Below are 16,758 nucleotides of genomic sequence, written 5' to 3' on the forward strand. Positions count from 1 at the left end.
AGCGAGCGAGATATATGTAACAGACATTTTTAAGATATCCACTTCAGGGCTGCAGCTGTTTGCCTTTGCCATATTTAAAGGTCCAGAAAAGCAAGCTGGGATAAAAAAAAATGCTACAAAAGGGTAACCCCACAGAGGAAAGAGTTAGAATAGGAACCTGGAAGCTAAAAAAGCATCCTGGAGGGGCTGTTTCTGTGTGTTGCATACCACACTTGCATCGCAAGAAGAAAGCCCAATTTCAGTATCGTTCTTTCATAAAAATTTGCTACAGAAAAGGGCTTTTAAGCTATCTAATCCAGTGGTTCTCATCCAGGGGTCTGGGGCCCCCTAAGGGGCCGCAAGCAGAGCCAGCATTAGACTCACTTGGGCCAAAGGCAGAAAGCCGAAGCCCCCACCACCCAGGACTGAAGCCCGAGGCCCTTAGCCTCACCACCTGGGGTTGAAGCCAAAGCCTGAGCAATGTAGTTTTGCAGGGCCCCAGGCAATTGCTCTGCTTGCTACCCCCCAAACCAGCCCTGGCTTTTACATGCAGAAAACCAGTTATTGTGGCACAGGTAGGCCATGGAGATTTTATAGCATATCCAGGCAGGTTGGGTGGTCCTTAGAAAGAAAAGGGTTGAGAACCTCTGATCTAATTCATCTGCTTGTCAGTACAGGATTGTTTCTTGCAATATTTCAGCTAGTGTTTTGTCCAATCTAGTTTTTCTAAGCAATATATGACAGGTTTCAGAGGAACAGCCGTGTTAGTCTGTATTCGCAAAAAGAAAAGGAGTACTTGTGGCACCTTAGAGACTAACCAATTTATTTGAGCATGAGCTTTCGTGAGCTGATGAAGTGAGCTGTAGCTCATAAAAGCTCATGCTCAAATAAATTGGTTAGTCTCTAAGGTGCCACAAGTACTCCTTTTCTTTAAGCAATATATGTTTCAACAGTTTCCTTAGGAAATTTTAAAGCTAGGTAGGAATCCACCCCACCCCCAATATTCAATTTAAAGTATTCCCCCTTAATGTTACCACATTACTGTTACATATACCCCCTTTTTATCTTGCTAAATAATTCCTCTCCATCCTTGGTATTTACACATTTCCTCTCAAAGAAATGAAACAGTTATAAGAGAAGTTTAATTACAAATGATTGAAGCAACTTGAACACCTGCTCTGCTGGTGGTCGCACAGCTGGCCTGCACAGCGGTAAGAGTCTGGCACCAACTTGGGAAATATAGCTAAGGCTGTTCTGCTGGGGAAAGTCAGCCTCATTTCTGACACAGGTGAAAAGTGCAACCACCACCTGTGTTTCTACCTGCCATTTTGCAGCCTCCCTAAATCAGCAGGGTTGCTCCAACTCTGAAGTGATTTTTACTTTCAGTTCTTTTGCAGGCATTGGAGTCCCAAGTGCAGCATGCCTTGGGGGATGTGCTTTGATTAACCAAGGATATGGATGCACTATCAGAAAAATCAGAGCAATATACACTACAGATTGGTAACAGTGAGTAGAAAATATGAGAACTACTTTTGTTCGACTATGGTAAGTATTCCATGGAAAGGAGCATCATTTTAATTCTGGCTAAATGTATTAGTGAGACACATTGCAAAGGAGCATCAGCAATTTAAATGGAGTTGAAGGAAAATTCAAAACCAGTTGGGTAGCTTTCACAGATCAGTAAGAGATGAGGGGTGATTGTGGCTGTGCACCAACCTTTCTCCATAATGGATAGCAGCTGGGGAAAAACAAACAGTATTTCTGAGGTGCATATGTAAAGTATGAATCCCCACAAATTATTTTGACAGTAGAAAACTAATGGTGCTACATTTGCAATAGGTGTAATTCTGATCACCACACTAAAAGAACATTGTTTACTGGAGCACTGTCCAGATGATTCAGGGGTTGGAAAAGGACTAGTGTTAATTTGGGGCAGGTAAAGGAGCTGCTACATCTTTGTACAATAGAGTGGAGCAAATCAAAGTGATTAATTCTGTTTGTGGCTATTAAAGGTTGTTTAAATTAAGAAATGAGAGAGACATTGGCACAGCACATTCTGATAGCAATACTGAAGCATGGGACTCTGTCAATAATGTGACATATTTGTAGGTCTGGATGAAATAAAATGTTACCTTCAGGCAAACTAACAGATTTGTAACTCAGATTACAAGAATATATCACTGCTTTTTCTATAAACCAGCCTAGATGCCAACACATTTCTTCCTAAATTAAAATGAGACTGGCTACAGCAAAACATGTTTTAGTAAATCAAATGTGTGCAGAGGCCCCTGGTCATATGAAAACTATCTTCAGATAGATATTTAATATTCAGAGCCTGAGAGAAAGACATGACAAAGAGACTGATCCTTCAGTCTTCACTATGGCAAAACTAACATTGATTTTTAAGGGAGTTTTCCCCTAAATAAAGGCTGCAGGATTAGTCCCTACAGCGGTAAGTGAGAGCATTTAATGCCTCAGCCCTGAGCTGGTCAGCAAATTTGATTTTGCAGAAACTGCATTTTCTGCCAAAACATTTTTTATGGAAATTTCCTGAAGTTATTCAATTCCTTGATAGGAAATACTTGGTTTAGATTTTCCCATTCTCCTTGGTTTCACCAGAATCAAAATATTTGATTTATTCACCTGATCTGAAATTTTTTTTTGAGTCAGTTCAACATTAAATTACATCTTGCCATGGTGCTGTGGTACATCAGAAGAGATGTAATCCAGCCATGGAGTCCAGTGCACTGGGGAGAATGGGGGCAAGAGGCATGGGAATTACAATTCCCATGAGGTACTGCAGCATTGTAGGCTGGTGCAGCTGACTGTTGAATTGATTACAAATGAAACATTTCAGTTTGGGAATATTAGAATATTGCATTTACATTTTTTAAAGGCAAAATAAAACATTAAGACATTTTCCAATTAGAATTTTTCATCCTGTGAAAAAATTTGATATTAACTTTTCATCCCAAATTGGGATGACACCAAATGTTGAGGTACTAGAATTTCCTGTAGGAGAGAAATCCCACTCTTTGTTCAGCTGTACTCTTCCCCAAAGATTTTTATCCTACTTTTATGCCACTGTAACTCCACTGAAGTCAGAATTACTTCAGCTTAAAACTGATATAACAGAGGAAAACTTGTCCCAGCACATACATACAGTTCTAAACAAGATAGGCATTACAATGTTATATCATATCACTCACATTTATCCCTTGTTAGGATTTTATATGCTCAGCAAAGTTGAGACACCCAGTTGGGTCTTAGTGGCTGTAATGGGGTCTCCAAAACACCCCTGCATATCCAGGCCCTTGGCAACACTCCTAACTGGTGCAACTCCCATGCCCTTTATTTGTGTCCATTTCCTATGATGTACAGACTATTTACAATGGCTTGGTCTAACACAGGCCTGATCAGCAACAGAGTAGCAGGCTCCTGCTGCTCCCTGAATTTCCTGGTCTCTGCCTATCCACCTTTCTTCCACTTCCTCCCAGCCTTATAGCTCCTGCCTAATGAGGCTTGCTGGTTCAGTCAGTGATTAGGCAAACCTAGGCTATTTACCCAAACCATTTCCGCTGATTGGGGCTGGAGTGGAAGGAGCTGATTGAGCCTTCCCCAGTAGTGCCCTGCCACAGTGGCTAATGCATTGAATGTTCTCCCGCCTACTGTTTCAGCGGCTGATGAAGTCAATGGAGGTAATCTGGCATGAATCCAGTATAACCAAATGCAGAATTAGGCCCATTACACTTACATGACTTTCTATCATTTTGTATCTTAACACTTTATAATTGGTGGTTTCGGGGATGTCAGATATTAGGGTCTTTTACCCAGATACATAAGTAATGTGTGATGTTCCCCTCTGGTATTATCTGGACCAGTGATCTGGTAGGTCACTCCAATCCTTGATCTCGGAGCCAGCCTTACCCTGCTCTGCTGTGAGAACCCACACTCTTGGGCTGTTCACACACAGCCTCTAGCATGTAAGCTGCTCCTTGGATTGTGCAACTGAATGACACTAGCCAATATCTCTAGTCCCAGACGCAATCCTAGGAACCTCCATCTTGCAGTGTCCAGTTATGCCCACTGGATGCTGCAAGCTTATATGAGTTCGTCAATTTAACAAAGAAATTGATATGTACCAGGCTTGTTATCCCAAGGGGAGTCTCTGACATGCTTCAAACCAAATGCACTGCTTCAGGTAGAATAAACAAACAGATTTATTAACTACAAAGATAAATTTTAAGTGATTATAAGTCAAAGCATAACAAGTCAGATTTGGTCAAATGAAATAAAAGCAAAACGCATTCTTAGCTGATCTTAACACTTTCAATGCCCTTACAAACTTAGATGCCTCTCACCACAGGCTGGCTGGTTGCCTTTCAGCCAGGCTCTCCCCTTTGATCAGTGCTTTAGTTGCTTGGTAGTGATGTTTGTAGGTGGAGGTGGAAGAGAAAGGAAGAGCATGGCAAATGTCTCTTCCTTTTATCATGTTCTTTCTTCCTTCTTGGCTTTGCATCGCCGCCCCTTCAGAGTCAGGTGAGCATTACCTCATTGCAGTCCCAAACTGACCAAAGGAAGAAGGGGTGACTCACTCGAGAGTCCAACAGATCCTTTTGTTGCTGCCTAGGTCAGCGTCCTTTGTTCCTGTGAGGCTGGGCTGGGTTTGTCCCATACATGCCTTGATGAGGTGTGAAGTGCCCCTCTGCTCTTAGAGAGTTTTTGCCTGGGCTTCCTTTAAGCCATGAGGATACATCTGCAGCCTCATAACTATATACATGAAATTATAACCTATAACATTACTGTAAAGACAATTACTATAACATCACTATAACAACAATGCTCAGTGCATCATGAGCCTTCCGAAGACACCCAACAGACAAACATTGCATTGGATACCACACAATGGGTGCTGGGTGTTCCCCTGAGGTACAGATTTCAGAGTAGCAGCCGAGTTAGTCTGTATCCACAAAAAGAACATGAGTACTTGTGGCACCTTAGAGACTAACAAATTTATTAGAGCATGAGGTACAGAGCGTCGCATAATGTTATGAAGAAATAATAGTGTGTAGGACAAACTGGAAAGGAATTAACACATTGATGACAATGAGACATTGATGAGGACAAGGTAACAATGAGACACATACAGTATTACCAAACAGGGGTAACCACCCCAAACTACCTGGCAGAGTTTTTCCAATGCAGACCTCACCTGGCACCAATGGCCCCAGGTTCTACAAAACTGAGGATGGATAGGAAGTCCACGTCCCCTTCCTTTCACAGGTCTGCCCATCCTCCGACCACATGGAGCACTGCCCTCACTGCTCCTGGATGAGATCTCTTCCCTTCATCACTGCTCCTGGCCCATTCAGAGTAGCACTATGGGTAGCAAGTTGAGCATTTTCAGATACAAGAGCTTGCCTGCAAGGGGAAACTGACCAGCAAAGCTAAAGCATAGCTATTATGCTATTGCAATTCTGATATTACTCACGTGTGTTGACACTCTATTCTGGAATAAAAGTGACTTTATTCTGGACTAATTACTCTATTTTTATTGTTCTACAACTGTGCTGGTCAATTGCCTTGCATAAACAAAACCCAAGAGGCCATAAACCATAATTGAGAACTGAATGTGAAGCTAGCATATAAACATGTCAAGCAAATAATTATAGAAAGTACATATATAAAACTAGACTCACTTCTTTGCAATGCCCTTTAGAAATGAATTTCCAACAACAGTAATAAAAATGAAAGCTCAACAATACAAGCCCTTCAAGATGTATGTATAACTACCTAAGTAAGGATATGGTATTGTTTCCTTGTACTCCCTCTTCTTTCTCAACTTTGTTTTTAGGTTACATTACTTGTGTCTTGTCTCCTCTTAAATTGTAATCTGTTCACTGCAGGACCTGGTTTGTGTGTGTTTTTTTTAATAGTAGTATACCCAGCACACTTTTGGAGGTATATGAATAATAATAGAATGTGGAACAATCTATTAAACATCACAAATAGTGTGCATCAGTCCAAAATGCAGGGAGTAGTGAATCATTGGGGATAAAGGAAGATCTGATCCGAAATTTCATCCATAATTAAATAGAAACTGAACAAAATGTTTGGGGTTGAAAGAGTTTATTTAACTTATTGTATATATGTATTTTCTGCTGCATTTCCTGGTTTCAGACAAAACTGGAAAAGGAGTCAATATCCTATTAGGGTATTTTTGGCCCTGCTGGAAGTGTGACAGGCCAAAAATCTCATTAAAATGTTCTCATATGAACTGGAGTCCAGTTCTATGAAGAAAAGGCAGCCAAACTTTAAGAGTGCTTATCTGTACTGACAGGTTTCAGAGTAACAGCCGTGTTAGTCTGTATTCGCAAAAAGAAAAGGAGTACTTGTGGCACCTTAGAGACTAACCAATTTATTTGAGCATAAGCTTTTGTGAGCTACAGCTTCAGTATGCATCCGATGAAGTGAGCTGTAGCTCACAAAAGCTTATGCTCAAATAAATTGGTTAGTCTCTAAGGTGCCACAAGTACTCCTTTTCTATCTGTACTGAAACATCAAACCTTTGATGGTCTCCCCTCAGTATAAAAGAAAGAAGGATTAAGGAGTTTAGGGATACAGAAACTCCCTGGATATTATGGTAAAACAGATCAATACTATTTAATTATTTGTTTTGATTTATAATTACAAGACAACCAATCACAGCTATCAGTCCTTCACAACATTTGGAACAGACTGCTCCAACAATCACTAATAAAATAATAATAAATGCCAACCAGTAACAACCCAGATCAAGGTAAAAAAAATCCTCCAAATACCACCCACACCATACCTAAATATCAGAGAAAACAGATGGGCTTTGCAGCTGTAGTCAATCCTGTAAGTTTGTTACACAGATTTAAAGCAGGACGTGCTCTACTTTTAGCTGAGTGGAGGCATAGGTGCTAGAACTAGGGGTGCTGCATCACCTGGCTTGAAGGCTCCCTATTGGATCAGTTCCCATGATTTTAACAAAAGTAAAAGAATCTAGAGGTCTTTAGATAAATAATCTAAGTTATCTTTAGATAAATACAAAATAATGATGAATAATATATTTGCAGTGGCACTTCCAAACAGGGAAGGGGGAATGAAGGATTGTATTGGGGCCTAGGGTCCTGGGTTATGACTTCGAAGAACTGAGTGCAAAGCTGGACTCAGCTACAGGCTTCTTGTGCAACCTTGAACAAAACACTTAATCTACTCTGTGCCTCAGTCTCCCTTCTGGAAAACGGAGTGCTGTGAGGATAAAATTGACTATTGATTTTTAAGGTACTCAGATACTATGGTGATGAGGGCCATATAAGAACCTAGATAGAAGAAGGTATAAACCCTGGCTGGAGGAGCTCAATCTATAGACAGAGAGTAGGGGGGAAGGGATGCTATATGTTAGTAGGGTGGTAATTGGCCCCATCAAGTGGGTAGCTTGTTTTATTTTCAACATAACACATATTATTCTCAGTTACCCTCAAACATCTCATTATCAGTTAACTAGTTTCCCCACAGGCATCCTGGTACCAATGTTACAAAGGAATAGGCCATAATCCTGGAAGAGCATTTATTTTCACCATTTAATCTAGACAGTGTTTACCTGATTGGATTACTTCACTTGGGATGCTTTTCTTTCAAACAGGTTATTGAGGTTAATTGTAGCTTCCAGCTCTTGACAAATAAAAATGACATCAGGGTATATATGCAGTGTTGTCATCAGGATATATATATGTATTATATTTATTATCAGGATATATATATATATAATAACTATTGGTTGGCAAGTTGGTTATGACATCAGTGAAGAGCCAGAAATAAAATTATAAAAATCTAAATGTTACCAATTCAGTTTAGGGTTAGCTTAAAATTGGCAACCTTTAGGATGGAAAAAGCTATATGTTTACAATTTTACCAGCATATACCATTATGAGATGTATTTATTGCCTTCCTAAAAACTTCACCCTGTAAAATATTGTCAGCATTTGCAGCTGCTTTGCCCAGCATCCTATACAAATGAAAAATGTAATTTTTTTTAAACTAAGCCCTCAAAATGATAAAATGAGAAAGCTAGTATTTATTTTAAAAAGACCCTATTTGGTCTGCCCTCCTTTGCTGTTGCTACCTTGCAGTTTATGACATCTAGCTAGTGGGAGGTCTGACAAACTGAGCAAGGCAGTGAGCAAGAAATTACATTCCTGTTGAAATCAGTAATCCCTTTGTGGAGACTGCTCCTTCTGGTTTGTGTGATTTCTTTTGTGTCACTTTGAGAAGGGCTCTAATATTATTATTTTAAACGTAGTTTGTCTTTGGGGAGTTGGGGGAATGCACAAGGAAGGAGACAGCAAGCTGCCCATCTCTCAGAAGAGAACAAGACTCACAGCACAGGAACTGGCTTCACTCTAATGTACAGTGTAGAAATCAACAAAACTGTAATCAAAATACAATCATTTTTGTAGAGACTGAAGAGAAAGGACACAAAAGTGGATAACACAGTGAAGGACACAATAAAGCATGGTACAAAGTGACTCTAATGCACTTTGAGTGTGGGCTCTGAAGTACAATGTAAGTCTTACCTTATCTTGTATTTTTTAAATAATTGTAGTACTTAGTCATTTTATTTCTATTTTGAAGCCATGCTGGGCCAACAAGTAATCATTACAATTACATATTAAAATCAATATGGAACATTACTTGTAATCTTGGAATGAGACTTAAAATGATATTGTAATATGACAGAAGTCAGAGACTATCAGCCATAATATTGAAGATGAACTATAAATAAGAGCATATCTAATTATTGTGAGAGTAAGATGCTGAATGGAATCTTTAATCAACTTTCTTAATGCAGAGCACAAAGAGCTCTGCTGTTTTGTATGGCAAGCTATTTTCATACTGCTGTGTTTAAAACTGTGTGATTACAGTTACCAATAGCAATAGGATGTAGATACAGAAGGGAGTCCTGGTGGTTGCAAAAGTTTTTTTGGCCAATGTTTTTGCTCTCTGAAGCCTCGAGTCCACATTTTCTAGCCTGTAAATTAGTTTTCCTTTTCAACTGGATTTTTAACATATGCTGATATTGGACTACATGAAACTGAAAATAAAAGTATTTGAGCATCCAGAATAACTCCCTCAGTTTTCTCAATGTCATATTAATGATGAAAAAACAATCAACAAAAAAAGAGTCCCTTCTTTCCACCAGCATCAGCTCTGAACAACAGAGGAATATAAAGCCTGATGGTGACAAAGGGTTATAACTTTCTGTTTTTTCACTGTACATCCTCCCGAGTTTCAGATTTAGCAATGGATATTCTTTGTGACGAGGAGAACCCAACTGCAAACTCCTTAATCCAATTAAATCATGAGAGAAGACTCTACAAAAATGTTTTTGTGCCTGGAGAGGTTAACGCATCTCATCTGTTTAACTTGACTGTGGACTCCGAAAACCTAACTAATCTTTCATGTGAAGGTAGCCTGACTCCGCCGTGTTATTCATCACTATTTCATCTTCCAGAGAAAAACTGGCCAGCTCTGCTGACAGTTATAGTGATTGTTCTAACCATTGCTGGAAATATTCTTGTTATCATGGCTGTGACTCTGGAGAAAAAGCTACAGAATGCCACTAATTATTTTCTAATGTCTCTTGCAATAGCTGATATGCTATTGGGTTTCCTTGTCATGCCTGTGTCAATGTTAACCATACTGTATGGTGAGTATCAGCTCTCTAACTTATTGCATACATTGAGTAGCTTTCTAAAAATTGCATGCACACGCTATTATTATTTCAGCTTGAAAAGAAAAATGTAAATAAGGCTAGTTTTAAGGTATATGCTTCCCACCTCCCTGTTCAAGGTGAAAAATAACTATAAGGGGTAAATGTTCGTAAAGAACAGATGCAATATTTACATGTTTATTTACTTTTAACTTCTAAGTATGGACATTTTAAACACAGTCCAAAATGTCAATTTACTACTTTGATTCTGATGGAATTGTCTTATAATTGCTATCAGATATTTTGTCCTGTCTGTTGTATCAGTTTTATCTTTGACACATATGTTTCTAATAAGGAAGTAATGTCCTGTCAATTACTTTGCCCTGCAAATAGGCACAGAAGCATTAATTACTTGGTGCCTTCAGAGTTAAAATAGCCTGCCTCTGTTTTTTATTTTTATTTTTTAATCAAGCATTGCAATTCTAAATAATTATCTTTCCACTGAGATCCTTATTTACATATCTACCTTTAAATTTCATTAGCTACCATGGAATGTTGGAATAAGTGTTTTGAAGGAGGCTGAAAAGTGGCTAGAGTTAATTGTACCCAATTGTTAGTAATATTTACAAATTAATAATCAAATATTGGGATCTTTTCTATCTATTCTAATGAGTAATTTTGCAAGTGTAAATTGACTTGCGACACAGTTTATTGAGATTGGTATCGGAAGTTTGTCATTTTGACCAATATCCTCAGAAGCCTGTTACACGGAGAAAGTTGAAAAGCAGAGAAGGTTGAAAAGCAGCAGCCTAAGTGTTAAATAAAAATATGTTCCTATTTTTCTATAATTTACCTTCAAAACTTAGAAAAATACCCAATACAAGAAGAGAGGAGACATGAGATGAAATAGCTTCTAGGCTTGTTTCAATAAGCTAAATCATCAGCCACTAAACTTTAACTTTAGGAAGATTTTATTAGGAAACAGCAATATAAGAATTTATTTCCAAATCCCCCTCTTTCACTTTCCCTGTGTTCTAGACAAACTACCCTAAATAGTATTATCAGATTAGGTTTGGAATTGGCATGGGTCTGTGACTGATTGTATCCGTAGTATCATTACCTTTGGTAGTGGGGAAGCTAATGAAAAATAGTGCCATAGAAGCAGTAATTGCTTGATTTGTGAGATAAGTGAAAGACTCAAGCCCTGGATGGTTCACTGACACATGCAATAGGGACTCCTGCTGGCCAGACCCTGCCACTGAGGAAGCTAATCCCTGCTTCTGCTCAGAAATCCATATTCAATTGTGACCATTCATTTATTTTAACTGCAATATTTACATGGTCAAATGCACCCTTACTACATGCACAGTAATAGGAGGGCAGCTGCATGAACACTGCAAAGGAGAAAAACTCCATCCCCTCCATTTGACAGAGGAAGGACTCTCACTTTGCTTCTTCTCTATTTTTTCCTCTCTGTTTTTTCTCCTTTGCAGTGTGCTGTCTTTTGCCAGAGGAAAGATCCCTTTCCAGGATACATGCCTTTGAAAAATCACTCAGTCATTCTGGCATGAGCTTTCCTAGAAATGCAGCATCAGCGTGATACATTATCAGCATCACAGTGACCAGCAAACAATTTATTGTAGAGAACCCTCCTTCCCCACCAGAACTAAGAACTTCACCCCAACTACCAGAAACAAAAGGCCAGGAATCAGTCAGTTTCCAGACTCCCATTAACCTGTGATCATATTATCCCAGACACCAAAGCACTTCTGGTGCTATTTGCACTGATCTCAAACCAGAAGTCATTATGGCCCAGATCCTCAAAATCAAGGGGAGCTGGGCACCTAAATACCTTTGATAATCTGGCTTTATGAGCTTAATCCTAAAAGGTGCTGGCTCCTTCAACTCCCATCATCAGAGCACTCAGCACCTGGAGAGTTGCTCAGCAGGATTTCAGGCTTTTAGAGTCTCATCTAATTCCAGATTAAGTCTGTAAGAGTTTGGCCATTGGCTTAAGTGGGAGCAAAAACTATCCCTTAGATCTGAATGCCTCCTCTATGTATAAATTACTAACACCCCAGATCAAAACTCTGGATATGAATGCACTGAACTTTAGAGTGTTGGAGAAACAGTTGAAATACAGATTTGAATGTGGCTTAGGCCTCAATTTGACGAGTGTGTGTGAATGTGTATTAACATACATACAATATTATTTGTATTTCAATATTGGCCAGAACTCAAACAAGAATTGGGTCCCTTTTGAACTGGTGCTATACAACTACCTTCATAAAAAAATGGCCCTTCTCTGATTTTTCTAGAGATACGTACCAAAAAAAAAAAAAAAAAAATCCATTAAAAGAATGATAAGGTTGCAAAGTCAAGGATTAAAAAGATAAAAAATGACAAAAATAAATTCTGCCCAGGCAGCTTTAACTCAACCTCCTTGTGCGTAGTCATTACAATAACATTTTGTCCAACATCTCTGGGAAGTCTGTAGCAGAGACCGGAGCAGAATGGAGCTCTCCTACGAACACAAGACAAGGGGATATTCCTTCATGTGGAAACTTGTCCCTCTACACACATCATCAGTAGAGTTGGCGCCCAGGATCTTTCAATCCACAGCACAGATCTCTACTGCTTCAGCTGAAGGAGTGACTGGTAGTAATAGTAGTAGGATGTTACTCTTTATGGGGACCAGCCACTAAAGAAGAATGTGACACATGTTTTGCCAATGTTATATAACTGTTTGGTGGACAGCAGGGGAATACTGGGAATCCAGAATCTGGGGTTATATTCCTGGCTCTGGAAGGGACTGTGCACAGCGAAACACATAAGTTTGGCACATCCCTTCAGAAAAGCATTGTGGCTAAAACTTGGGTCTACCATATTAGATCTATGGATAAATTCTGGTCCCCAGTATGGTATATAGGGGCTGTAAAGGATGCAGAGTGGCCACTTGGGGAATTCCTCCAGGTTGGTCTGGCCCTACACTTCACACTCTTGCAACCCTCAGCATAGGGGCATGCCAGCGGAAGGAGGCAAAGCTCTGTGCTGCAGCAGTTCTGAGCTGTGAGGAATCCCATGGGCATCTGTGTAAGGCTGTAAATTAGGGCAGTCTCTAGAACCCCTAATTTACGTTGGGGATAGAACCAGCTCTTAGAGCAGCCCAGACTCTAGGAGATACAAAGGTGACTTAAAACCAACTTTTCTCCCCATTTCTCCATACAACACTTTCTGAGAAGCACAGCACAGATTCTGGTGTTTTGGTTTTATTTCTAACTCTGTCACAAAAGACCCTGGGTACTTCTCAGTTATCCCATCTGTAATATGGAGGAATGATACTTGCCTGCCTTCTCAGGTTGGAGCAGGCCTTGTTTAATAATAAGGACCAGGAAGTGTAGAGAGGAAGAACTGAGACTAGAACTCACTGTATCTGAAATCTGATGAGGTTCAATAAGGATAAGTGCACGGTCCTGCACTTAGGACGGAAGAACCCAATGCACAGCTACAGACTAGGGACCGAATGGCTAGGCAGCAGTTCTGCGGAAAAGGACCTAGGGGTGACAGTGGACGAGAAGCTGGATATGAGTCAGCAGTGTGCCCTTGTTGCCAAGAAGGCCAATGGCATTTTGGGATGTATAAGTAGGGGCATAGCGAGCAGATCGAGGGACGTGATCGTTCCCCTCTATTCGACATTAGTGAGGCCTCATCTGGAGTACTGTGTCCAGTTTTGGGCCTCACACTTCAAGAAGGATGTGGATAAATTGGAGAGAGTCCAGCGAAGGGCAACAAAAATGATTAGGGGTCTGGAACACATGAGTTATGAGGAGAGGCTGAGGGAGCTGGGATTGTTTAGCCTGCAGAAGAGAAGAATGAGGGGGGATTTGATAGCTGCTTTCAACTACCTGAAAGGGGGTCCCAAAGAGGATGGCTCTAGACTGTTCTCAATGGTATCAGATGACAGAACGAGGAGTAATGGTCTCAAGCTGCAGTGGGGGAGGTTTAGATTGGATATTAGGAAAAACTTTTTCACTAAGAGGGTGGTGAAACACTGGAATGCGTTACCTAGGGAGGTGGTAGAATCTCCTTCCTTAGAGGTTTTTAAGGTCAGGCTTGACAAAGCCCTGGCTGGGATGATTTAACTGGGAATTGGTCCTGCTTCGAGCAGGGGGTTGGACTAGATGACCTTCTGGGGTCCCTTCCAACCCTTATATTCTATGATTCTATCCCCCTAGCACTCAGCACACCTTCCCTGGTGGGTAGAGCACATTGAAACAGGAAGGGGAGCTCTCACCGCTCCAGCCAAGAAAGAGGGAGAGCGGAGGAGTTTTTCCTATGGTTTTAGTGGAAGGGGGAGCTGTATTACCTTCACTTTCCACTCACTTTACGCTCTTTGGCTAGTATTTTTCTGATGGGAAAACTGAGACACACTTCTGAAAAATTAAGCCATTCACATTCCCCTTCCACCCTGTCATGTTAGCAGGACAACATGAGGAAACTTGCACTGCTCCTGTTCCACACACCCCCAGCTAGTGCTTCAAATGCCATACATACTTTAGGAAACTCTGCCCTGTGCCAAAGGGGTAACCACAGCTGCTGCTATAGCTTCCATATCATCCCTATCTGGAGCTCTAGTTCTCTGCCTGGGACCTTCAGGCTAACCAGTGGTTAGCACTGTGGGACTGGAGCATGCTCAGTGCAAATGGAACTTTCAGAGATTTTAGCAGCAGGCCTCTCACAAGCTCTCCTGAGCATGAGGAAATGGCAATTTTCTTGTAACTTGGTCTAATCAGTATGTATTTTCACAGGGAAAACAAAATGCACTTCTCTACTCCCAGGACTGTCCCACTGCTAAATTTACTCCAAACCCTGGAGGTGCTAGAGCTCTTTTAAGAAAACTGAAGAAATATGTTTACATTGATAAAACTGCCTATTTTTCCCTAACATCTTTCTCAGAAATGCCTGTGTATATAAAATCAGCCAGAGGCAGAAAGCAAGCCAACAACATCTCAGCACCAATGGTTAAGTTCCACGGTATGCATCCGATGAAGTGAGCCATAGCTCACGAAAGCTCATGCTCAAATAAATTGGTTAGTCTCTAAGGTGCCACAAGTACTCCTTTTCTTTTTGCAAAGACAGACTAACACGGCTGTTACTCTGAAACTTAGGTAAAGTTATAAGCAATAGTAAAATTCATCCATCCATTTATACTCTGCTTAGCTGATGCTAAGTTTCTCCTTTGCAGGATATACATGGCCTCTGCCTACAAAACTCTGCGCTGTCTGGATCTATTTGGATGTGCTTTTCTCCACTGCTTCCATCATGCACCTCTGTGCCATCTCTCTGGATCGCTATATTGCCATACGAAATCCCATCCATCACAGCCGCTTTAACTCCAGAACTAAGGCTTTCACAAAAATAATTGCTGTTTGGACAATATCTGTTGGTAAGTGAGGAAACATTTCAACACATAATTATAGATTCCTGTTTTTTGAGAGACTTGACACATATATTGCAGAGTAAAATTGTGTCCCAGGCTGCAAGATTTTGTTTGCCCCAGTATTAGATGTGGTGCAATGTAGTAATATGATAAAAATCACCAGTGACAATGGCAAGTGGAGAAATATTGAGCCACACTCTGCAGTGAAAGAATACATAACAAAGTCAAAACTGTTGTATTCAAGTTTCTTCTATAGATGTGCTTGTTTTCAGTATTGATATCCCCTACTACCTGGACAGCAGGAAAAAGCAAATGATCAGGCCTGAAAAAAGAGCTCTCTGATTTAGCTGTAATTCAATTGTTCCTGACACCTTACCACTATGACTTGTTTACAGCTGGGTTGCTTTTTTTGGTTTGTTCGTTTTTGAGGCAAAGCCTATCTGCTCCTCCATGGTCACTGAGAGCCCAAGGCACATGGATCCAGTGCTGTGCCACTGTATGCTGAGTGGGTAGGATCTGGGCCTTTGTGCCTAGCAATGTGAGGGATTTCCCCATGGATCTCAGATGTCACCTATACCTGTGTACAAAATGCACAGAAAAGTGTACATTTTAAACTATGCTAATCACAAATTCATAGGAACATAGCAATTGCCACACTGGGTCAGGCCAGTGATATATCTAGTCCAGTATTCTGACTGACAGCGGCCAACACTAGTTGCATCACAAAGAATGCAATTATGGAATAAACTGCTCACACGGAAAGCTTCTTCTCAATCCCCATTAGTTAGAGGTTGGTTTATGCCTTGAAACACAAGGGATTATGTTCCCTTTCAAAACTCTTGGGGGGGGGGGGGTTGTGTGTGCATGTGTCCTTTCTATCATGCTGTTTCAAGAGTTATAAACACCCGTCGTGGTAATAGAAAACACTGTACAAATAAAAAATTCAGTAGGATTTAACCATCTAGAGTTTTTTCTCCCACCAATGATCAGTTGATCCACACATTTTCTGTGTTATGATAGTGTACTAATAACTGATAATAACATGGTCCGTATTCTCTGTATAACATGATGCCTATGTTTATTAGAAAGCAATGAAGTCTGGCATGACTGAAAATGACAGAATCTTGCTTTATGCAGTATTGTAGCTGTGTTGGTCCCAGGATATTAGAAAGAAAAGATGCATAGGGTGATATCTTTATTGGAGATACTACTGGAGAGAGAGACAAGCTTTTGAGCTACACAGAGCTCTTCTTCAAGTCTGGGAAAGGTACTTGGCGCCTCACAGCTAAATACAACGTGGAACAGATTGCTTTGAATAGAAAGTTAGCACATATTCTAAGGGACCATTCAAGGTGGAGTGGCCTGTTAAAACCTCTGCAGTCATAGGACCAAAAAGAAGGGATTAGTGGGTTACAGAGTGCAGTAATAAACCATAAATCCAGTGTTTCTGTTCAGTCCATGATTTTTAGTGTCTAGCGGAGTTATGAATTTAAGCTCCCAGGCTCATCTTTTGAAAATGTTGTGCAGGTTTCCTTTGAGGATGAAGCCTAATAAGTCAAATATAGAGTGACTGCTTTGTGAGGGGTGATAGCGAATTTTT

The 16,758-nt window shown here is 40.4% G+C and overlaps 1 protein-coding gene across 1 annotated transcript in view; it reads left to right on the forward strand.

Moving 5' to 3' along the window:
* The first annotated feature begins 8,187 nt into the window (after window positions 1-8,187).
* HTR2A (5-hydroxytryptamine receptor 2A) overlaps window positions 8,188-16,758 on the forward strand; it is a 53,099-nt gene continuing 44,528 nt past the window's right edge. Inside the window, exons 1-2 of the mRNA XM_048850407.2 lie at window positions 8,188-9,715; window positions 14,964-15,164. Of these exons, the coding sequence (XP_048706364.2) occupies window positions 9,244-9,715; window positions 14,964-15,164 (673 nt within the window). The 5' untranslated portion in view covers window positions 8,188-9,243. The remainder of the gene's footprint in view (window positions 9,716-14,963; window positions 15,165-16,758) is intronic.

This window comes from Caretta caretta, chromosome 1 (assembly GCF_965140235.1).
Source record: "Caretta caretta isolate rCarCar2 chromosome 1, rCarCar1.hap1, whole genome shotgun sequence".
Lineage (NCBI taxonomy): Eukaryota > Metazoa > Chordata > Testudines > Cheloniidae > Caretta > Caretta caretta.